The following is a 25,549-nucleotide window of genomic DNA, read 5'->3' as shown; positions in this document are numbered from 1 at the left end:
CTCTTTTTGCAGGTAATTTTTAGAGGGACTTACTAGACAAGGACATGGGCGGTGCTATCTAAGAAGGAAGAGAAAGATGCTTTGAAGAAGAATTGCAGTACACTTGAAACTACTGCTTTAGAATTCTTCAATAAATGTGGTTGGAACTCTAGGAGAAGATTGATGCTATAAGCTGTCTACATCCAGATCTGATCTTGGGAGGCTATTTTGATGGTGGCGAGCTCATCTAGCAGTATTTTTGGGAGTTAAGTTTGATATAGTTTCAGCCTAGGGTGTTCCACAATAACCATGTTTACCTTTGTTTGAACTAAGTTTTTGAAGCTTAAAGCTTCAGGGGCAGTCTGAGAGCTGCGCGTTTGTTAAGGGTATTTGTAAGTGTGTGGGCTGTTAACATCCAGTTAAGGATGTTCAAGGTCGGACAATATTCCTTAGTCTAAGGAGGCAGGTAACGATCAAAGCTGTTAACTAGCGGTTGATAATCTGAAACATGAAGTTTATGGGGAGATAGTGGAAGGCCGAGGTATGTTTGAGGAAAAGTGGAGATGGGACACCCTAAGATGCTTGCCATTGCAGTCACATAGTCTGGCTGGATGTTCATGGGAACAAACGTCAATTTGTGGAAGTTGATCGTGAGTCCTGTTGCAGACGAGAAGTCGTCCAGGATTGCCTTGAGCCTTGTCATGGATGCAGGGTCTCCTCTGGTGAGGATGAGAGTGTCGTCCGCATACTGCAGCACTGGGTAGGAGAAGGCTTGGATCAATCAGGTGTTGAAGCTCCCCAGCTACTGACGCTCGCTGTATGAGGCGCTGAAGCGCATCTGCCACAATAATGAAAAGGTAGGGCCAGATGGGATCCCCTTGCCGCATCCCTCTTTTGCAAGTGATCCATCGACCAGGGACTCCGTTCAGCATAACCGCAGTCTTCCCACTGGAGAGAATGTTACTCACCCATCCACACCAGCGATCATCAAAGCCTCGAGTGCGCAGGATAGCAATGAGATTGCTCCATTCCACCGAGTCGAAAGCCTAGTTTAAGGATGGCAGTGGGCACGCCCCGCTTATGACAACAACTCAGCAGATCTGCTGCATACACCAAATTCTCTGCAATGCTTCTCCCATGGATAAACCCGGTTTGATCCGCATCAATGATAGACGGGATGGCTGAGCGTAACATGTTGACCAGGACTTTAGTAAAGAGCTTCATAGGGCAATTTTGAAGGGAGATGGGTCGGAAGGTGTCGGCAGTAACAACCCCTTCTTTTTTAGGCAGGAGGATAAGATGAGCGCGGTTCAGCCCGGTCCACAGTTCCATCGAAAAAACATTCAAAAATGTGCAGCACAACATCTCTGATGCTGGACCAAAAGGTTTTATAAAAGGATGGCCTGAAACCATTTGGGCCGGGACTGGCCCGCATGTCCATCGCGAAGAGGGCTTGCACAATTTCGTCAACAGTGAAAGGCTTGGAGAGATTCAGCCCAGCAACCACCATCGTTGGGTAAAGCTCTGACAGAGAGAAGCGCCAGTCGACTCGTGGTCGAGTGCCAAGAAGATTCAGATAAAAGCTGTGCAGAATAGAGCTTTTCGCACCATGCGCAGTGACGGGTTGTCCTTCATGTTCCAGGCTGTGTATATAATTCTTTCTGCGGCGCCTCGAAGCAGTTGTGTGGAAAAACCAGGAGTTCTCATCCCATTCCAGAGCAAGATGGATTTTGAAGCGCTGGCGCCAGTAAGCCAGCATCTCTGCGTTGATTGCTTGAAGACCCACTGTGGTGAGGTGATGGAGGCAGGTTTCATTGGGATAGAGAGGGCGGGCTTCTTCTAGTAGGTCTAGGGAGTTGAGCAAGATTCTTGTGTCATTCTCTCTCTGGTCCAGGGGAGCAGAGGCGCTTGGATCAAGCCTGGCACTCTCGATGACAGTGTTTGAGTCGGTGGGTGAAAGCTTTGGCTGGCGTTCCAGTGACCGACTGGGCAAGAGCAGAAGTGATCACAGACTTAAAGGAGGGGTGCTGAAGCCACCAGCCACACATTCTCAAAGAGGAAGTAGGGACTATGAGGGATCTGGGTGGATGTCGTGGCAACGAGAGGATTGTGGTCCGAAGCAAAGTGAGAACGAGAAGAGAGTAGTATTGGGGAAGACAGCATCCCCAGGAATGTTGACCAGGCATCGATCTAGCCTGACTAGAGTTGGCTGCTCCCACCGGTTGCTCCAGGTGTATGCCCGGTCGACAAGAGGAATCTCAATAAGCCCAATGTCGTTGATGAGAGAGTTGAACATCTTGGCCTCATTGTAGTTGAAAGCATCAGAGCTCTTATCTTCTGGTGCTCGGGTAAGGTTAAAATCTCCAATAAGCATCCATGCTCCATTGATATCCTCTGCCAGGGAGGCTAGCTCCGCGAGGAAGTTACCCTTCTCTTCTCTAGAAGTCGGAGCATAGACGTTCGTGAGGGTGACGGTGCTTGCATCTGCATTGAGGCAAAAACTAGTGGTGAGGGAGAACGCGCGCTCAATGGTGTTCGTCAAGGAGCAGAGCGAGGCATCCCAAGCAGTGAGAATCCCCCTAGAGGCATCGTGGAATTGTGTGCTACACAGGATGAGAGGCGCACATGCAGGAATGAGCTTTTCTTGGCTGGGGGTAGAGAGGTAAGTTTGGTTTCTTGTAGAGCAGCAAAGGTGGGTCGAGCGGAAATCAGTTCAACAAGAACATCTTCGCACCGGCTCGCCTGACCGAGCCCACGTACATTCCAGGAGAAGAAAGAAAGTGCTTGGTTAACATAAGTAATTGCGAGGCACCAATTCACACAACAAACATAACATTGTTGACGTTACAAACATGAGTGTGTACACATTACACTGACCACCTCTAAATCGGGACCCCAACCACAAGAACTCACAAATTAACAAGCAAAGAAAAACCAACCACACAGCTCTCCAAGACATGGGAGAAGAAGCATCAACGGGCAGAACACAACGCAATGGCCCAGTGCTAACACATCCTTCAACAGGGAAACTAAACATCACACAACCACAAGCACCTCATCCTCCACCTCGGAGAGGTGGGCAAGGCCGCAGACACGTCAATGGCAGTGCAGCTTCTGGAAGAAATCTTGGCATGAGGCGAGTGCTCCAACATGCCGGACTCGTCCAGCGCCGCCTTCATGCGATTCGAGGCCTTGGAGAGGTCGAGCTGAGCTGCCTTGACGCGTGAAGCCTTGGTTGTCATGTCCTCGTAGAAAGGCAACTCCTTCGCAGCAAGCCGCCTGCTACGCCGGACCTTGGACGCGCTATCTGCCGCTCGCTTGCGGTGCACACGATAACGCCGGATGGTGACCTCATGCTCCTCCTCAGCGAGAAGGTCCCCCAGGGACTAGATGGAGGAGCGAGATTGCCTACACGCGAAAGCCGCGCCCTCCGTGTCACTGATGACCACGTGGGGGCGGGCACCGGCGGCAGAGTCGGGCGAGCTGGGGTCGGAAGGTTGCGCACCCAGACCCAATTCTATGAGGGTAGGTAGTACGACCGCCAAGGACCCATGGGATTGGGCCCTAAGACCATATAAGTAATTAGTATATACAATTTTCTATTTGGCATAGTAAGCATTTAAAGGACTATCACAAAGCCCATACCGTAGGTAACTCTCCCTTCCAGTCCTATTCTACTTAACCTGATCCATCAAGCGGAGGGCAGGCCGCAGGCGATGTTTCATTTGATCGTTTCCTGCTGCCGCGACCCTACTTGCTTGCCCACCGATTTGCTCGTCACGGTAAGCAACACACCGATTTATTAGTATTTCTAATTTTTTTCTTATTTATTTTTTTATGCGCTATGCTTGTATCGATTGAGCTAGGGTTAAAATTTCTAATTTAATGTATTTATCTGAATATGATAGATGTTGCCTAAGAAGCATTTGTCGGGTGCTCAGAGAAGAAAAAAAAGAAAACAAGAAAATCAGGTCATAGAATCAAGAGAGGTGCTCTACATAAGTTTTTTCCAGTTTCAAATAATGCTGAAGTCAATCATGACAGGGGCGTGAACAAGTTGCAAAAGTTGATGTCAATGAAGGTGCTACAGCAGAGCATAATTTAGATGCTGAAGCTGATGCCAATGATCATACTCAGGATCCAGGAGGTGACATTTTACAGCCTTCAGATGATACTGAAACTGTAAATATGATGAACAAGAAGATTCAATTTTGACTATTTTTGATCCTAGAACATGGGAAAATCTTGACAATAGCAAAAAAAGATATCTTAATTAAGACGGGATCTGTGAGAGAAATGGATCTACAATTCCCTTGTGATCCCAGTGGCAGACGTTTTTCTTATACTTACTACTCCAGGAAATTATTTAATGGTGAGTTTGTTGACAGGAAGTGGTTGGTTTGTTCTAAACATGTGAACAAGGTTTTGTTGTTTTTGCTGCAAGTTGTCTGACAATGTTGTCAAATCCTTGTACGATAATGTTGTCTGATAAAATAATATTGAGAGGTTTATTAGTAAACCTCTCAACATTATCAGTCAAAATTTTTCACCTTTTAGTAGAGCATGCAAACAAACAATATATCCTTTGATAACACCAAAGAATGAAATAACTGTCTTGCAAGATTTTGCCATATCACAAAGAGTAAGATTCAGACTATAACATGCGCATGGCATATATAATGCTCTTGGATTAATTTCAAGCAAACGTGTATGCACACCTTGATATTTTCCTTCATATTGGAACCATTGTCATAACCTTGACCTCTCACATCATCAATGTTCAAATCAAGAGATCTAAGTGCATCCAACAAAACATTAGAAAGCTGCAATCCGGAGGTGTCATCAACCTATAAGAACTCCAAGAAAAATTCCTCTACTCTTGGAATGGTACTTGACATATTAACACAACACACAATTAATGTAATTTGTTCTTCATAGCTCACATCTGGGGTACAATCCAATATAATAGAAAAATACTTGACATTTTTTAGAATCTTTAAGATATGATTTTTCACAGCATCAAAAAGAATAATAATTAAATCATTCTAAATATTATGGCTAAGATAATGATGATAAATTTCATTACGTTGAATGCGCCTAATATGTTCTTGCATTACAAGATCAAATTCAGCAATCATTTCAACTGTGGCTAGAAAATTACTATTGTTATGTTCATAAAGTTTCTCATTTGATCCTCGAAAGGCTAGATTTTGTTTAGCAAGAAACTTCACATCAGAAACTATTCTTACCAGGACCTGTCTCCAATGCTCCTTTTCCTTTTGTAATTTCCCATTGCATTTCATTATCAATTGTTTGATTTTTGCTTAATCTAAGCCGAAGCTCATTTCATGTACTCGTGTTTGTCAAATGCTTCACACTGTTCTCATGTGTTTTCAGTTTCTCACTAAGATGCTTCCAATCCCTTACTCCATCAAATGCTAACAATGACTTGTTCTGATTTGATTTGAACAACTTGCAGCAAAAACAATAAACCTTGTCCACATGTTTAGAATATACCAACCACTTCCTGTCAACAAACTCACTATTAGATAATTTCGTGGAGTAGTAAGCATAAGAAAGACGTCTGCCACTAGAATCACAAGGGAAACGTAGATCCATTTCTCTCACGGGTCCTTTCTCAATTAAGATATCTTTTTTGCTATTGTCAAGATTTTTCCATGTTCTAAGATCAAAAATAGTCAAAACTGAATCTTCTTGTTCATCAATATTTGCAGTTTCAGTATCATCTGAAGGCCGTAAAGTGTCACCTCCCGGAGTCTGAGTATGATCATTGGCATCAGCTTCAGCATCTAAATTATGCTCTTCTGTAGCACATTCATTGGCATTGACTTCTACAACTTGTTCCCGTCCCTGTTATGACTGACTTCAGCATTATTTGAAATTGGAAAAAACTTATGTAGAGCATCTCTCTGTGATTCTACGAACTGATCTTCTTGTTTTCTTTTTTTTCTGAGCACCCGACAAATGCTTCTTAGGTAACATCTATCATATTCGAATAAATACATTGAATTATAAATTTTAACCTAGCACAATCGGTATAAGCATAGCGCATAAAAAAACAAATAAGAAAAAAAATTGGAAATATTAATCAATCGGTGTGTTGCTTACTGTGACGAGTGAATTGGATCGGTGTCCTTGCCGTTACCGGTCGCAGCCTCACCGGGTAAGGAGCCAATCGGATCAGCATGGGCGTCTCCTCTCCTCAGCTAGAGCGCGTCGATGGGTAGGCAGGATCACGGTGGCAGGAAACGATCAAACAAAACATCGCCTACGGCCTGCCTCCACTCGATGGATCAGGTTACGTAGAGTAGGATTGGAAATGAGAGTTATCTACAGCATGGGCTGCTTTGTGATGAGCCTTCAAATGATTACTATGCCAAATAGAAAATTATATGTACTAATTACCTATATGATCTTGGTCCCAGCTTCATGGACCCCGGCGGATCGGGTCTCGGCACTCAGCTATGACGTGGTGTGTGGCTAAGCACCTCAAGCACTGGGTGAGAGGTGGAGGCAATGAGCGAGAAACTCGAAGCCCATTCCCGGCGACCGTTCTTATGGGCGCGGGGCCAGCAGAGAGGAGGGCTTGGAGGTATGGCCGCGCCGCTCCCGGATGAGATGTTTGACATGAAGCAACGACAGATTGCGCGTTCATGATGTTCTGTGCGAGGAGACGTCCGTTCGGCGCGCGAAGTGCTGGGCCTCTCCTGGGGGTTGAATGCACTTCATCTGCTCCGCCTCGTCAGTTTGTAATCCTCCGGAAAAAGTGAACAATGCAAGAAGCAATTCTTTAGTTCATACGGAAGATCCTCCAAGCTGACCTTCAGAATGGTATCAACATTAGGGATCGTCTTTTTAGTTGACTGCAACTCTAACTTCTTGTACACATTTTTCCATTCAGAGTAATTTGGGTGTTTGCAAGATAGTAGACGGCCTATGCATGCAATAGCAATAGGTAGGCCTTCACACTTCTGTAAGAATTTTGCAGCCAAGTCCTGTGACTCTGCAGGGCACCTTTTTTTTATCACTATTCCAAAAAGCTAGCTTGCAGAATAACAAATAAGAGTGATTTTCTTGTAGTGGCTCCAGCTTAATTGCACACTTACTAGTGGCCAGTGATCCAACTTCAGATAATCTTGATGTGAGAACAAATCGGCTAGTACAATTAATCGGCAAGATAGGCATAGTATTATTTATCCACACATTTTGTTCCCAAACATCATCCAAGACCAAGAGAAACCTTTTACCTTCAAGATGGTTACGGATGACTTCAACTGCTCTTCTCATATCCATATTGCTAGAATCAGTTGAGATACCAAACTCAATAGCAATGTTCTTCAGCAAGTCCCCATCATGGTAACTCTTGGACGCGGTTATTCATGCAGCAGCATCAAAATCCAGTTTCACAATCTTGTAGACATGATCGACCAAGGTGGTTTACCTACTCCACCCATCCCCCAAACTGTGGTGATTTTGGTGTTCCTTTCTTCCAAATCATCGACTAGCCACCCCTTGAGCTTGGCTGCATTACTTTCAATACCCATTAGATCCTCTTCTCTTGCAAAACATGAAGTTTGATTGCTGGATCTGGCATGACGGTCGCTGCTCCCAGCGTAGTTATCCATTCGTGGACATGCATAGCGATCCCTCCTTTCTGCAGCTCCTTTAAGCTCAGCATTGATATTTTGGAGCTCGAGAGCTAGACGGTGCCAAACCTTGACATGCTGGATCCTCTTCTTCGCCTTGGCTGCAAATCCTCCATGCTTGTTGTCCCCAAGCTTGTACATGAACTCATCAACAACATCCTCGATCCGAAAAGATAGTTCCCGGATCTTGTTGACGAAGATGCCAGTGGTCTCATCGGCATCCCTGAACTTCTCTGACTCACGCAGGTAGGCCTTCATGCTCTTCAGCTCCTCCTCGGCTATACGGATCTCACCGAAGAGACCCTTGAGGGAAGCAGCTTCTTTGAACAGAAGGGATGCACCATAGGTTGCTGCCTCGTTCGCCAAGGCCGCACCTAGCTTGCCAATCAGCACTCCGACGACAGCCTCCACCATGTGTATGGGTACCGAGTGGTGTGTTTTTTGTGCTTTTGAGTGTTTTGTTTGCTATGTGAACGTGATCACGGAAGGTAATGCCGATCTGGATCTACACTATAAAGAAATGCCGATGCAGAACGGTTGTTCGACTTCAATAGAGCAAAGTCAGAGGTGAAGGGTGCTGACTTTGCTAGACCCCTGTCAGTAGAATTTGACCATCACATTGGTACCAGCTGGACTACGGCCTTTGTTGCATAGCTTATTACTGTGATCGATCAAATTCGCCCTGGCCATGTTCGCCTCAAGAAAACAAGTGCTCGGCATGTGCAGTTGGGTTGCAATTCTAAGTTTTTTCTTTAAAGAGATAATTCTAATCTTTCAGTGATGAGCATAGATAACTGTGTAACTCGCAATAGAAAAGAAACCAAAGATATATACCTAGACATGGAAATGCTGCATCCTGTCGTTCTCATGGCCTCTGGTACGGTGGTACCACGTTAAACGCTAATGAAGTCCGCCGTATTCTCCGTCGACTATCCACCGCAGAGCACCTGAAGCGGCGGCGGCGGCGGCAGCCGCAGAAGCGAGGAGGCCGCTCAGCTTCATGCGGCGGCGACGGAGATCTCTTGATCAAGAAAGACCCGAAGAGGCCTCATCATCATCACCGAGTACCCAACAGCCTGAGCCCAAATTCTCCAAATGCGTCAGGCCCATTCTGTAGTGTCTTCACTCCTCTTCGGGCTAGCGGCCCGTGTAGGACCCGTGTAGGAATCGGCCCTGCCCATCAAATTGCTCCACGGACACACAGACTTCTACGCGCCAAAACTTTGCTCTGTTTCAAGAAAACAGAGCATAGCACGCTGGAACTTGCTCTGTTTCCAGAAAACAGAATAGGGCAGGAGACCTCACCTTCTAAATTTCGATGCATTTTTCCTCACCTTCTTTGCACTTATCCTTATATTTGTGGACCCTGCTTCCAAGAGGCTTGGGCCAGATTTCCATGGAAGCAGGGAGCCGTGCAAATCATGTCCCTGACGTATCTGGGATCAATTAAATCCGGACGGGCAAAATGATGCCAAGCTTATCAAACTGAAGAAACTATATGAAAGGTAGCCAACGACTGCAAAGTATGCCAGGTCCATCGAAACGAAAGCATATGTATCAGGTTGAGCAGACCGAAAACAAAAGACTCTGCAAGTTTATCACAGGTCATCCACGGAGGACATCAGGCAAAAACCATTCCTACCGGTGATGACTTAACAGAAACCTGAACATAAACCAGCAAAAGAACTGCAGCCAGAAAATGACAGGGTGTTTTTCACCTCATATTGGCTGGTCACGCGCACTGCTTCGAAATCAAACAACTAGAGATACTGCCTCCGTTCCAAATTATAGGTCGTTTTGACTTTTCTAGGTGCATATATATTATTATGCACCTAGATAGAGGAAGTATATAAGAACCGACAACATTTTTTGTTTTTTAGAGTTCATCCTGATTGCAGTCTCATATCTCATAGTCACCTGACTTCACGTTCTGCCAACTGCAAAGACACTTCACTGCCACTTCACCTTTATGTCTTGAAAAATTTGCCTGCATTATTTTCCCCATTGTTAATCCCGTTAGCAATTGAATGATAAGGGCAACTTGATTGGTTGCCATTTTTGCCTCCAAAACATGCCAAAATACTGTAATGACACTCCGACACGTATAAACAACTTATTTCACCCCTCAACCATTCAGTCTCAGAAACGTCTGTGCTAGTTTAGTTATTGCCCTTGAACTAATTCCCATACCATTGAACTAAACTAAAATAAATAGAAGAAGACGTAATGGTGCTTCTTGCTCATGTGCTCTTTTTTTTAAAAAAAGAATAAATAACATACAAGCTGGAAGAAACATAAAAGTAATTGACACTATTTGGTATTGAGCTTATATGATCTGTAATTATTAGTATACATGCATATGAACGCAGAAGCAAAATGTGAGAAAGAAGAGCCTCGGCATGCATCAATAAATGAATATGAAGTAATTTAATTATATGCATTAAACGGCAGTATCAGTAATAAAAATAAAATAAATATTTACCTCTGGGAATAGCAAAATTCAGACAATTCATGCTTCAGTCAGCGAACCCTTTCACATATGTTTTCTCAGTTAACACAACAACCTTTCTAATGTGGCCGATCTTCATATGCTCTTAATTGCCTCCATCTGATTCACTTTCCTGCCTAAGCTTGTCTATGAGCTCCTCAGAAGTGTCTTGCAAACGTAATTTCTCAAGGGCTGTAAGGTGCTCAATGCCTTGAGGATGTGCTTCAATTCTGGTCATTCTGAAAACACTAGCTCAAAAAGGCTTTCCAGTGCACCTTCTTTTATTTTGACTTGGCCAAGCTGCGGAGCACTACATGCTCGTAGATGTTGGAGTCTAGGAAAGTACAGTTTGTTTCCATCATAGATCTCCTGAAGCTCAAGAAAGCATAGAGTTGAACCTGCGCGTGTGTATATGCTATCATGAAATCCTGTGTGCTCCTTTAGTTACTGCACTTAAATTATAAACGTGTTACTGAATACCATAAACAAGTTGGAAGAAATATAAAAACATCTAATTGACCCTAATAACTGTGTCTAGCAGCTTATGTACAAGAATTTGTGAGAGGAAGCAACTGAGCATGTACTAACAGATAGATGAAAATAGGAGCTGGGTATGGTACCTATATGCATAGAGCGACGGTACTGATAAAAAATAAAAAACTTACCTTGGGAATATAGCAGTATCCACACCTAGCTTAATTCAACGAATTCTTTCCCGTATGTTTTTCTCTGATAATATAATAACAACCTTTCTAACATGGCTAATCTTCACAAGTTCTTCATTGTCTTGATGTCCTCTACTTTCCTGCCTAAGCTTCTCTATGAGCTCCTCTGCAGTGTCTTCCAAACGTAATTCTTCAAGGTCTTTGAGGAACTCAATGCCATAAGGGAGACAATTCAATTCTGGGCAGTCTGTAAACATTAGCTCTTCAAGGGATTCCAGTGCGCCTTCTTCAATTTCAACTCGGTTCAGCTGCTGAGCACTCCATATTGCTAGTCGGCGGAGCCTAGGAAATGACAATGCAGAAAAGAACAATTTCTTCCCATCATAAGCCTTAACCAGTTCAAGGTAGCATAAACCACCTAATACCTTGAGACTAGAAAATGAGTCTTCATCAAGTTTGGAGAATATAAGAGACAGTTTAGAGAGATTGTTAAGGTGTAACCAGGATGAGAGAATCCTAGGCATCCGTTTCTTTTCCAGCCACCCTTGCAATACAAGTTTAGAAAGTGTTCCGGGCAAACAGAGTGCTTCCAAAGGTAATACTTGATTTTCGTCTAATGCTGCAATGGACAGATGAACCAGATGGCTCATGTTCATTATAGCTCTGCAAAGGTTTAAAGAGTGTTCACTTTTCACATCGCAAACAGAAAATGCTCTTAATTCAGTCAAAGATGCAACATCGCATAGAGTTTCTAATGTTGCTTCAATAGTTTCCATAGCATGCAGTCCGGTTAAGTTCCTTATGGTCCTAGGCACTTTAATTCCACCATAACGTTGAAGAGTTCGTTCCTTGTGCAGTGTACATGCGTAGAGGAACCAAAGCCTCTGTAGTTTCGCTACTTCCTCTGGTAAAGAGAGCAGAGGAGTAAACAAGGCATCCAGTACTTCTAAGTTTTTAAGTCTTCCTAATGCCTTTGGTAGAATTTCAATTTCAGTATATCTGAGACCCAAAAATCGCAGATTGAACAAGTTGAAGACCTCATTAGGCAACATTTTGATTTTAGTACCTTGCAGATCTAATGTTGACAACAAATGGGAAGACATAAAGATAGGCCTCAGCAAATCAATATCGACGTCACTTGTGAAAGCATGAATTGCACGGAGATGTGTTACACCAGATTGACATAGAGGTTCAATATTGGTGCTCTGTATAGATAATCGTCGTGTGCTGTCTACTGAAAATGTCTCCGGGCCCTCATAAACTTTACCAAAGCATTCTTCCTTTGCTTTTTCAAGGGCAAGATGGTGGATGATATCATGCATTCGACAACATTTCACTCGTCCAAACTCATTCTTCTTCACGACTTGTAGTAAACTTCGGTTTACAAGCTCATTCAAGCACCCCTCTGCCACTTCTTCGAGTGTCTTACTTTCCTTTTTCTTTATGAATCCAGCAGTAATCCAATGCCTTATTAACCGCTTTCTCTTCAATAAACAATCCTCTGGAAATATTGCACAATGCAAGAAGCAGTTCTTCAATTCATATGGAAGGTCCTCCAAGCTAACTTTAAGAATAGTATCAACTCCAGGAATAACATTATTAGTCGACTGTAATTCTAACTCCTCGTAAACATTGTTCCATTCAGTTAAGGTCGAGGGTTTGCAGGACAATAAACGACCTATGCATGCAATAGCAATAGGCAACCCTTCACACTTCCGTAAGAACTTCATGGCCAAATCATGTAACTCTGTAGGGCAACTTTTCTCATCATTATTCCGGAAAGCTAACCTGCAAAACAACTTCCAAGAGTGATTTTCTCCCATAGGATCTAGCTTAACTGCACAGTTACGGGTTGCTAATGATGCAACTTCGTATTTTCTTGATGTGAAAACAAATCGGCTGACCCAGTTTGTCGGAAAGACATCCATGATTTTATTGATCCATAAATCTTTTTCCCAGATATCATCCAGAACTAAAATATACCTTTTACCTTTAAGATGGCTACGAATGACCTCAACTAGGCTTCTCAGTTCCATGTTGCTGACGTCAATTGTAATGCCAAACTCTCTAGCAACCTTCCTCAGCAACTCCTCAACTTTGTAACTTTTTGACACTGTTATCCATGCAGCAGCATCAAACTCCACTTTCACAATCCTATAGACATAATCAACTAGACTAGTTTTACCTACGCCACCCATCCCCCAAACAGTGGCGATTTTGTACCTTTCTTCAAAATCACCTACTAACCACCGCTTAAGCTTTTCTGCATTATCCTGAATACCTACAAGATCCTCGTCCCTTGCAAAACATGAAGTTTGATTGGTAGTTCTAGCATGATGGTCACAGTCTCTAGCACCTCTTTCCATCCCTGGCATGGCATAAAGGTCCTTCCTTTTTGCAGCATCTTCAAGCTTGCAATTGATATCGCGGAGCTCAAGAGCTAAACGGCGCCAAGTCTTGCCGTTCTTAAGCATTTTTTTCATCTTGGCTCTAAACCCTTCTTGCTTGTTGTCCTCAATCTTGTATGCAAACTCATCGACCACATCCTCAATCCGGAAAGCTAGATCTCGAATCTTATTGACAAAGATGCCAGCAATCTCGTTGGTATCCTTGAGCTTCTCTGAGTCATGCAGGTATGCCTTCATGATCTCGAGCTCACCCTCAGCTTTGCGGATCTCCCCAAAGAGAGCCTTGAGCTCAGAAGATTCCTTGCAAATGATGGATGAAGCATAGGTTGCTGCCTCGTTCATCAGGGCCACACTGAGCTTGCCGAGTAGCACTCCAACAACAGCCTCCGCCATGGTGTCCTGGTGGGCTTGCTTGAGAGCTCAGAGTTACAAGTGTATGACAGTAGCCTCGTGAATTCCAGATTTCATAAATTAAACCAACTGAGTTTTCGAAGCTTGCCTTCTGCTCAACTATCTGAACTTCACAAATAACAACAAACAAACAATGAACTGATGAAATTGATGAAGGTTTTACCAGGAATGGTAAAGAAGACAGGCATGTGTAGCAGACCGGTTCATGCTGAACTCACAATCGACTTTGATGAGTTGGAGTCGCGTCTGGGGATGATTATCATCATCAACCAAAGAGGTAGACAAAGAGACTGGTAATAAACTAGGGGCAGGACCTTGACATGATGACCTTCACCAAATTTACAAAGCACATATACATGGGTTAGGTGAGCAGCAGAAAACTGATTGATGCATGGGTCATAATCATGCAGCAAAAAGTAAGTCTTTTCTGGCATGCCTAACCTTACAAGTATCATCTTGTGGCGTCACATGAATTGGCCGCCAAACAAAAAAAGCTGGTACTCCATGGAGCAAAAGGGCTGTGCAGAGTACCACTGATGATAACAGCGACAGTATCAATTTTGCTTACCTGTCTATAAAATACAGATAGCAGTGGAGTTTGCAGTTGCAGGGTTCATACATGACCTCTATTGATGAACTAAAGAGTAGTAGCATCTGCAAACATCCAGCGAGGACAGTTGACTTTCAAATGTTCATTGTCACAAAAAAGCATCGGCTTGTTCGCGGAAACTAGGCTAGATTATAGGGCAAATTCGAAAGATCAGATTTTATTCAGTACCATTAACCCCCTCCCCTGTCAGCGCATTGAGATAAGCCGCCAGTGTGGAAACAAGTGTATTCCCCTCGCCCATCTTCATCTCAGCAATGCACCCATCGTGGAGCACAGCACCACCAATTATCTGCACCCAAATGTACCAACAAAAAAAAACCTCAATCACAAGAACCAACTCGTGCATAACATTTCAACACTGACGAAGGAAACGTTAGTACCTGGACATCGAAATACCGCATCCCCAGCGTCCTCCTGGCCGCCTCCCTCACCACCACAAACGCCTCTGGACTCAAAAGCAAGCACCAGCACATCAGTATCAGACAATTGCACAATTGGCAAAGAGGATACTCTTGCAACACTGTAATGCGGGAATTGGCAGTGGGACCAGCAGCCATACCGGCCTGGACGTCGGCGAGCGTCTCCCCGCGCGCCAGGCCGGCGCGGAACTCCGCCGTCTTCGCTTTCAGCTGCACGCAAAGCCACACACATAGCCTCCTTCAGCCACACCGAGAAAAGTAAAAGCGTCATCACCAGAAGCCACATCTAGAAACCATCCGCTGGCGGTGTCCCGCAGCACGCTACCTGTTCATCGGAGAGCCTCCGGAGCGCCGGCTCGAGCGCGCGGACGGAGTCGACGAGGCGGCGGTAGTCGCGCACCACTCAGGCGTTGAGGCTGCACAGGTCCTTCCATGACCCGGCCTTTGCGGCCGCCGCCGTGGGGGCGGGGGTGGGGGTGGCTGCGGCCGCGCAGCAGAGTCATTAGCCATGGCTGGAATACGCGGAGACCCGGTTCACGCTTGCCGTGGTAGATCCTAAATCGTATAAAATGTTTTTAGTAAGATCGCGATTATATAGTAAAACGAAAAATATAGAAACAGAGGCTTTATAATTAGCTAGAATCATAAAATCATGCTCTTTAATCAAGATCACATAGAATTTACTGAAAACTGAGCGCTTTCCTTGGGTAAAACATATACTTCTTGGTTCCCTTTGGCTTCGTGTTTCATAGCCTAGACCCATTGCATGCATTCTTAAGAAATGTTACCAGCCAAATAGCTAGAAAATGAAGTCATATTGTCTAAATGAAAATGAAAACTGTAAATTTTCTTAGGGTGGCCTAAAGATACGAATTCGACCATTGGTTGCTATTACAATGTATCTTTAAATCAAAATAAAATTATAATGCCATAGCAGTGACCTTCTAGGATAATTTACCCACATTATATCCCATTCATCCGTTCAAAATATTGATAAAAATATTGCTGATTGAAATTCAAAACAAAAGATATCACCATATACAAAGTTTCTTCAGCAAAATGAAAGTAAAGACTCTCCAAGTTTATTACAGATCTGGGAGTGCCTTCCATGAAGGACATCAAGCCAATCCATTCCGACAGCTGACTATCAAAGCACTCTCTGTTCTCTTCACCAGGCACAACTTTTGAATTTTAGATTAACACCAAGCGCAAATGATCCTTGCACTAGTGGAAAAGTGAGCATTAGTCCTGGTTGGAAGGAGTCATATCTCTTGAATATTTAACCGGAACTAATCTTTCGGGACTAACCCAAGCCTAAAGACCCCTTTTAGTTCCGGTTGGTAATACCAACCGGGACTAAAGGGACCGCCATGCATGTGCATGCAGTGGTACCAACTGGGACTAAAGATATTTTTCTTTTTACCCTGAATTTTTTTCCATATTAATATTAATTGTTACTTCGCTTTTATATATATACACACACGTATACATCCTTAGCGTACACTACTTACACGTATACGCTCGTATTGTATGCATGTCGTATATATATTTCATGATAGTATATCATAATATTAATTATAACTACTATATATACAATTCTTAGTAGTTTATACATATCAAGCTAGTATTTATACAATTACTATATATACAATAACTTGTCCTCTTCATTCTTAGGATCCTCCCGTCGTGGTGTTGCTCGGTTCGGCTATTGAATGTCCATCTAATAAAATTCTTCATTGGGATTTATCACCTCGTCCACCAGAAATCCTATGAGAACTTCTTGGATTGCCAAAAAGTCTCTCCTTCTCCAAGAGTTCTTCTCTAATATGCATCATCTGTAATTTGAAAATATGTGAATATTACACCAAAGGAGCTAGAAAATGATTAATTATTAATTGGTTTATTTTACGTACAGTTATATTGTCCGATATCACCTTATCCCTCACGGAATGATACATGTGCTCACAAACGTAGAATCCACATAAATTATTCCCTTGTTCCCGTCTCAAGCACTTTAGTGGAAAAAAACAAGTTAGAAAATATTCGTGTTATAGAATGTATAAAATGTGCAAACTTTATACATACCGAGAATGTTGTACTGAATGTAAGTTTTTCTTTGAAATCACCATGGTGATGCTTACGGAATCGTTATCATGCACTTCGAATTAAAATAATGAATGATACAGTGTTAGGTGAAAATTTAGGAATCAAACTTTTGCATAGAGATAAAGGTACAGAATTATTACAAGTTAAGCATGTCTTGAATGTCTTGGTACTCGTCCTTTGGTTTCCTCAACGAATCAAACACAATAACATTGCTTTGATCAATCATAATTATGAGGAGAATCCTGTGGAAACTTCATACATAAATGTTCATATTAGAACTAACTAACATTAATTAGGTAAGAGAAAGGAAAACAAAAATAGATGGTACCCACACTTACTTAAAGTTGTAGGCAGTAGTATGTATTGCTTGCAATTCTATTGCTCCAAGACTTTGTATATTCGGTCCAGTGTATTCTTTGAGTGATCCCGAATCTGATCTTGGTTCATAAGCGCTGGGTCCATGAAGTCAATGTTGAAGTACGATTCTCGGCGACACCTCTGAATTTGCATCCTACATAAAATGAAAGACAAAGTTAGTAGGGTAATACACACACAATATAATAATATGAGCTAAAATTAACATCTAATAAACGCGCATCTACAAAACATAGGCACTGATGAGAGAAACATCAAGGGCATCTTGATGGTACACTTCATAAATATCCTTTAATTCCAACCACAACAGTTTCTCACCTTCACCGAAAAAATCAATCGGTTTAACAAGAAGAGCGAACATGAACATTTCCTTGGCCGACTGCTCTATGTACTACTGATGGAATTCATACATCTTAGTTGAGAGCTTCCGTACCAGTTCAGGCCTGACTAAAGGCTTGCCTAACTCAAAGGGCCATTTAGGTATAGTCTTTTCTGGAGGTGGCGGTTTGGCTCGCCCTAGAACTTTAGCAAGCAAGAGACCTTTGTCATCCATAAACTTAATGAGCCTGATTTGTTGTTCTAAAGGCAAAGCTGCTATAGCTAGAGCGTCTTTATCTGCTTGCTGATCTTGCTGCCCGAGCTGGGGGACCAAATGACGACTCTCCTTGATTTTTTTCTTCTGATAAGACTTAACTAACGAATGATCGTAGTTCGATAGTAATGTATTCTTGACTTCTTTTTTCATGCTAATAAAAAACTTTAATTTGGCTGGATCTACAGGCTTAGGCTCCATCTCCTTCGCTTTTCTTTCTGCAACAATTTTTTCAAACCACTCCCTTACATGTGCTTGCGATGCCTCCTCCAATTCCTCAGGAGTCATATCGCCTGCTAGCTTCTTAATAGGTTCAGACTTCTTTGTTTTCTTTCTTAGTTCTTTCGCCTTTGGCTTCTTTGGCTTGAAAGGCGGTGGTCGCGACTTCTTGAGAGGTGTTGCAGGTTCCTTGCTCGCACCAGACTTTAGTCTTGGTGCTGTAGACGGTGATCAGGGAGAGGTGTTTTGGTCATTGTCGCTTGCACCTCCAGGATTCCATGGTGCTGGAGATGGTGATCGAGCAAGATGCGACGATCCCGATGGTGACAACGGTCCTGAAGGTGGATGTGCTTGTCTTGAGTTTTGAGGAGATGGTGGCTGCGGGAGATCTATGAGAAGAAATGATGCCTCCTGATCGGAGATGATGATGTTACATTTGCGCCATAGAATGATGCCATGAAGTGCATCTCCTAGTGTCCTTACCCCATCACCTCCAGGGAGGTCGAGCTCTAGGACTTCATATTGACTATCACAAATCTCCTCCACCCCAACTGTGGAGTAGCCAGGTGGAATCGCCATACCATGGCTTGTCTGTCCTAGTAGGATTGGTAAAGCACTTCCGTACACCACTTGTACATATAAGGAGAAATAAAGAAGTTATTAAATTCCTGAGGCATGGATCAATTGAGATAGTTGTATATATGGTATATATGTATATCTTAATTGTGAGATTGCCAAATGGTCTGTATAGCTCACATGAGGTGCACTGAGGGATGTCATCCACAGGGTACTGTTTGTTGTCCTACACAACCACGGGTAAGCTTGGCATGTTCTCATTGGGGACTCCTATAGAAGCACAACTACTTCGGCGTTGAGAAGGGCCGACAACGACGTTGGGATCCGGCAATGCTCCAGATTGGGCCATCTCAATAACTGTTAGGACCACTCACCGATTAATTCTTTCTACATTCTTACGTCTTGTTGTTCATGCACTTTTGCTTCTAACATGCACCGCCACCTCTCCTCTTGTTGTTCCTTTCTTCTCTTCCGGCTTCTGTATGTGTCGATGTCCCTATGGAAAGCATACTCCCACGAAACCACACTGAAGCCTCGACAACGTCCTAGGTGTTCGGGATTCTGAGCGCCATCGTTAGCTCATCGTTCTCTCTACCAGGCTTGAACTTTCTTGCTTTAGAATCTTCAATGTTTTTGATAAGCCTGAGGACCTTCTCACGTATTGTTTCATTGAAAACAAGTGTTCCATCCTCAGGTCTAAGGGTGCCTCCGTGAGTGTAATACCAATTCTTCAATCGATCGGGCTAGTCAATAGTTGCTGGTACGATACCTCGATCGAGTAGGTCTTGTTCCATCTTTCTCCATCTAGGAATTGCACTCCTGTAACCATCTTGCCCTAGATGATGATGGTACTCCTTCTGAAGGGCATTGCCTGTGTTGATCTTAACCTTGTTCGCACTATCTTCACTCCTTTTGTATTCCAGAAATGAGTTCTAGTGATCTCATAACTTTGGCCAGTCATTAAAATCTAGAGTTCGACCCTTCTTGATATAGGTTGTATTCTACCATGCGCGCGTACCTCTTCGTGAGGTGGTGGCGGCCGGGAGGCATGTGGCGACGAGGAGGAGGCTAGGAATGGGGATGGCGTGCGCGGTGAGCCGCGAGGTGATGACGAGGAGGACGGGCGAGACGGCCTGGGACGAGGCTGGCGGCGATGGCACCACGCCGTGGGCAGCGGCCAGCCGGTGGCGCTGGAGAGAGGGGCGGTGTTGAGGGTGGTAGCACTGACGGTGGAGGGGTCGCACCAGCGATGGCGGCGTGGGAGTGGCATGGCCGGGCTGGGGCGGAGGACGATGGAGAGGGCGCGCGCGGGCGCCGGGGCGGAGGACAACAGAGAGGCGTGGGGGAGTGGCGGCGATGGAGGAGGACGGGGAGGCGCGGCACGTCGACAGGGCCAGTGGCGGATGCGACGGCCTGGGAGGAGGACGCATCTGTCGGGGCGGAGCAGATGAGGGGCGGTAGACCGGGAAGTGAAGTGAGGAGGAAGAAGGGGGCAAAGAAAAGATATTTATACCCCCTTTAGTCCCGGGTGGTATTACCAACCGGGACTAAAGGCCCCTCCTTTTCATTTCCCACAGATGCTACAATTGGTTTGTAGTTTTAATTTATGTATATTTTAAGTTGTTTTATACTGGTGTTGTTAAAGAAAAATAAAAAAATTACATATTTTGAACATACAAAAATATATTAAATTAGCAAGTATATCTAAAAAAAGTTTGAATCAGTCATTAATTCTATACTAGTTTATTAAGTTTCTAGAATAATTATTTTAATGCATCAATTGATCAACAAACTCTTCAATTAAATAATTTCAATGCACAAAAATGTAATTGATGTACGTGGTTAAGTTAACATTGTTTATATTGATCAAATAAAGGTTCACCATAGAGCATTACAATATCATTGAAAGGTTCTGATGGTCATAGACATTGGTGCACCATATATAGTGAATTACAATGTAACGTTAAAAAACTTCTTCTTGACGAAAGTTATTTGGTCCTGATCGCAGCGTAAGTACGAAGCCTCTTCTTTGGCTAGCATGATGCTTGGGTTAACTTTGACAGTGAATGGAGGCATGCCATCAAATTGAACATAATCATCTGACTGGTCTGTTTTGTTCTCGACTCCCATGATTTTTCTTTTACCTGGAGGAACTATGTGGCACTTTGGCTCCCATGGTTTTTCTTTATCTTCTAAATTTTTCTTGTGTTTGCTAGACATGTCTTTCACACAGAAAACTTGATGCACATCATTGGCAAGGATGAATGGTTCATCATTGTATCCAGTCTTGGTCAGGTCTACTATTGTTATTCCATATTGATCTTTCATTATGCCACCTCTAGTCAGCTTCACCCATAGGCAACAAAATAGAGGAATGTTCAGCGGTCTGTATTCGAGTTCCAGATCTCCTTTATGAAACCATAATACGAGTCCTTGCTCCCATTGCTATCTATGACATCTATACGGACACCACTATTTTGGTTGATGCTTTTTTGGTCTTGGGCTCTCGTGTAAAATGTATAACTTTTTATCTCGTAACCTTGGAATTTCACGATTGTGCTAGAAAGTCCCCTAGCTAACCTAGCGAGTTGTTCGTGAATCGCAGAGTTACCCATAAGGTGTTGACGCAACCAAGAGGGAAAAGTATCCATGTGATGACGTATAATCTAGGCATCGGATTTCGTCGGGTATTGGGAAAATAGAATCTGCTTGTGTTCCTCGATATACAGAGCCATAAAGGATGATGGTTGCAGAACCGTGAAGTGTGCTTTATGGAATAAATCACTATCATTGCTCAAACTTGATTTCCTTCCAAGGGTGCCCTTTCCCTGTAGCCTCCCCTCATGGCGTGATACTGGAACCCCAATTGAATTAATTTAGTCAATAAAATCAACACAAAACTCAATGACCTCCTCTGTTCCATATGACTTGGCGATGCTTCCTTCTGGATGGTCACGATTAACAACATAGTTTTTTAGATTGACATGAATCTCTTGAAAGGCCACATATTGTGCAGGAATACTGGATTGAGAATAGTAATGTCTTTGACTAGGTGAACCAGAAGGTGGGTCATAATATTGAAGAAGGATTGTGGAAATACCAACTCAAAACTGACAAGACATTGCACCACATCATTCTGTAGCTTTAGTAGCTTGGTTGGATCGATTGTCTTTTGCAAAATTGCATTGAGAAACGTGCATAGCTTTACGAGCACCAATCATACATTCTTTGGTAGAATACCCTTCACTGCAACCGGAAGCAACTGAGTTATCAACATGTGGCAGTCATGGGCCTTTAGATTTTGAACTTCTTTTCTTTCATATTTATTATTCTCTTTATATTCGAGGAGTACCCAGATGGAACCTTGATACTATTCATGCAGTCAAACATGCTATCCTTCTCTTTCTTGTTGAGAGTGTAACTGGCAGGATGTAAGTAGGGCTATCTTTTATCTCTCTTTTCTGAATGTAGATCATCTCGTTGCTTTATACGTTTCAGGTCCTGTCGTGCTTCCAATGTATCTTTTGAGTTCGCATAACAACCTAGGAAGCCTAGCACGTTCATGCAAAGATTCTTCATCAGGTGCATCACGTCTATTGCATTGCAGACCTCTAGGATTTCCCAATAAGGTAGCTCCCAAAATATAGACTTCTTATTTCACATAGGTGCACGTCCGTTATCATTGTTCGGAACTGGTTCACTACCAAGTCCCTTTCCAAAGACTACCCTTACATCCTTTATCATCTCAAATACACGCTTTCCATTACGGTGTGTAGGTTTTTTATGATGGTCTGACGCCCCTTTGAAATGCATCCCTTTCTTTCTTAACGGGTGGATAGCAGGAAGAAATCGGCGGTGACCTAGATACACGACCTTCCTATAGTGTTTCAAATACATCCTGTCTGTGTCGTCTAAATAGTGGGTGCAGGCCTGATATCCCATGTTTGTTTGTCCTGAAAGGTTACACAACGCAAGCCAATCATTGATGGTTATGAACAACAATGCTCGTAGGTCAAAGTTCTCGTGTTTATCCTCATCCCACACAAGTACACCTTTTTTCCTTCCAGAGCAGTAAAAGTTCATCAACAACGGTCTTAGGTACATGTCAATGTTGTTGTCGGATTGTTTTGGGCCTTGGATAAGCATCAGCATCATAATGAACTTCCGCTTCATGCACAGTCAAGGAGGAAGGTTGAATATACATAGGGTCACATGCCAAGTACTATGACCACTACTAAACTCACTGAATGGATTGAATCCATCAGTACTTAAACCAAACCTTATGTTTCTTGCATCACTTTCAAAGTCCAGAAATGCTCTATCAATTGATCTCCACTGGACCCCATTCGCGGGGTGTCTAAGCATCTCATCTTGCTTACGTTCTTTTTTATGCCATCACATCAACTTAGCAGTCGTCTTGTTTATGAACAAACGCTTCAAATATGGTATTATAGGGAAATACCACATCATCTTCGCGGGAACTCTCTTCTTGGGAGGCTGCCCCTCAACATCACCAGGATCATCTCGCCTAATCTTATACTGCATCGCTCCGCACACAGGACAAGCATCCAATTTCTCGTATTCATCACCACGATAGAGGATACAGTCATTAGGGCATGCTTGTATCTTTTGAACCTCCAATCCCAAAGGGCAAACAACCTATTTAGCTTCATATGTTGTGGACGACAGTTCATTATTCTTGGGAAGCATGTTCTTTACAATTTTTAATATCCCCTGAAATGCCTTATCAGACACACCATTTTTTTCCTTCGATTGCAGCATTTTCAGTGTGGTACCCAGTTTTTTATGCCCCTACTTGCAATCTGGGTACAATAATTTTTTGTGATCATCTATCATACACTACAACTTTTCTCATTCCTACAATTTCTCAATCTTTTTGTGCATCCCGTAGCATCTGACAAAGATCATCAATAGGGTCCTCTTCTGCAAACTCTTCTTCATCAGCCTCGTCCATTGTAGTATCTGCAAAAGCTTGGCCTGTAGTTCAGTCCGGAATGTTGTTATCATCCTCCTCTTCTTCGCCGTCTTCCATTATAACCCCTCTTTCGCCATGCTTGGTCCAAACCAAATAGTTAGGCATGAAACCGTATATAAATAAGTGGCTGTGAAGAGTCTCCCAAGAAGAGTAGTCCTTCTTATTACTGCATTGGAAGCATGGACAACATATGAATCCCTTCTCTGACTTGTTGGTTTTGGCCACTTCAAGAAAATAATACAAGCCATCAACAAACTGCTTGGTTCGTCTATCCGTGTTGTACATCCATTGCCAGTCCATCTGCATTGTATTACCTAAAAAATGGAGATAGGTCGCCGGTCCATCTACATTGTATTACCAGATAAATGGAGATAGGTATTCGTATGAGATAAAAAACTTGATCAGTATTGATAATTTGCACCAATCAACCTTCATAAAGATAAAAATAATTCATATGAAAATTACACCAATCAACCTTCATAACATTTACTAGGTCAACAAAAAGAAAAATGTTAGAATTCTGGAACAAGACTATAAATATATATATATATACTAAAGATTATAGACGCTCCATAGTAGACTTCACATAGTCAATAATCCTAAAATAATGGTACACCGTAGCAGAATATTCGCCCTCCAAGCCATCTCTGCACATGACTCAATCTTCTCTAAAGTCTATGGAGAGTCACCTCCACTCCTCCAGTACCAGAAAATAATGGTACAACAGAAGATCTTCGAGTCCACATACTCGGGCCGAATATCATAAAGAAATCATGAAATAATTATCCAAACATGTTTTGAAGCAAGTGCCACATTTTCATAATAGAAGTATGATGGCACACAATAGCCTGTTCTTCATTGAGCATAGTCCATTTTGGCAAGCCAAAACCAACCAAAACCGATGGGTCAAGGTCAGTGAACAGATCTCTGATTGAATAGGCTATTCGGTCACTATACTTCTATTATGAGAATGTGGCTCCAAAAGACGTTTGGAAAGCTATTTCAAGATTTTTTATGATATTCAGCCCGAGTTTGTGGACTCGAAGTTCTTCTATTCTACCATTATTTTTGGATTCTTGACTTCGTGAAATCTACTATGGAGCGTATGTAGCCTTTAGTGTATCATTGTTGTCCTGTTCCATAATTGTAGCATTAAGTTGACCGGTGTATTTTTCATGTCACTCTAATTTAACATGCAAACTATCGAAAAAATTGTAGCAATGACCGAATTCTATTTCTTCCACCTACAATTTTGTTTACCTCAATTTTATTGCAATGACTAAATAATAAAACATATTTACTTTATTTTTTCCTATACCTAATATTGATCAAGATATTTATCTAATATGAATCATATATAACAAGCAAGCTATCCATCAAATTCTACCTCAGAAACATGTATAAATAAAAAATGCTCTCCATTCTCCCTCACTCTAAAAAACTCATTTTTCTCTATCTCTAAAGCATAAAATAAAGCATAATAACAATAAATGAAGGAAGGATGAAGTAGCTAACCTTTACAACACTTTGGATGAGTGAAATCCCAAAAAATTGAAGAAAAAAATTGGGCAACACCTCCCTAAGCTTGCTTGGTCGCCATGGAGAAGGAGTCCGAAGCTCTCGGTCTGAGTGGCTCGAACTCGGGAAGGAAGAAGCTGACTTTTATATGCGAGGTGTTTAGTCCCAGTTGGTAACATCAACTAGGACTAATGGCCATCCATTTAGTCTCAGATGGAATTACCAACCGGGACTAAATGCCCCACCAGAATCCATGGTCTTTACTGCCCATTACAACTGAGACTAAAAGATGTTCTTTAGTCTTGGGACTAAAGCTCCTGTTGTCAGTGGTGGCCGTTTGATATGGGATTAAAGCTCCTTTAGTCCCGCATCCAAAAAGCGTCGAGACATATTACCCTGGATGGAAGATCTATTCTCCACTAGTGGCACTTAAATCACAATGGTGTTTGCGCTTAATTTGCAAACACATTTGCTGAAGTATATGTGTATTGGCACTCTCTGTTCTGCAATGTGCACCTGT

The 25,549-nt window shown here is 42.8% G+C and overlaps 1 protein-coding gene and 1 pseudogene across 3 annotated transcripts; both read right to left on the bottom strand.

The window, feature by feature from the left end:
* Positions 1-5,325: 5,325 nt before the first annotated feature.
* Positions 5,326-8,060, bottom strand: LOC111258305 (annotated as a pseudogene).
* Positions 8,061-8,523: 463 nt separating this feature from the next.
* On the bottom strand, positions 8,524-13,920 carry LOC101770511 (disease resistance protein RPM1). 3 transcript variants are annotated; one of them, XM_022829027.1, is made up of 4 exons: positions 13,818-13,920; positions 10,800-13,721; positions 10,129-10,532; positions 8,524-9,633 (listed from the first exon to the last, which is right to left on the bottom strand). In XM_022829027.1, exon 2 carries the CDS (start codon positions 13,598-13,600, stop codon positions 10,835-10,837), a length of 2,766 nt encoding a protein of 921 aa, XP_022684762.1. In that variant the 5' UTR covers positions 13,601-13,721; positions 13,818-13,920; the 3' UTR covers positions 8,524-9,633; positions 10,129-10,532; positions 10,800-10,834. The 3 variants fall into 3 exon arrangements, with proteins under 3 accessions (XP_022684762.1, XP_022684760.1, XP_022684761.1); XM_022829025.1 differs by having other exon boundaries at positions 8,526-9,633; positions 10,129-10,581; XM_022829026.1 differs by having other exon boundaries at positions 8,526-9,633; positions 10,129-10,581; positions 10,800-13,914.
* Positions 13,921-25,549: the final 11,629 nt, after the last annotated feature.

This window comes from Setaria italica, chromosome VIII (genome assembly GCF_000263155.2).
Source record: "Setaria italica strain Yugu1 chromosome VIII, Setaria_italica_v2.0, whole genome shotgun sequence".
Classification (NCBI taxonomy): domain Eukaryota; kingdom Viridiplantae; phylum Streptophyta; class Magnoliopsida; order Poales; family Poaceae; genus Setaria; species Setaria italica.
This window is presented reverse-complemented; position numbering and strand designations above follow the sequence as displayed.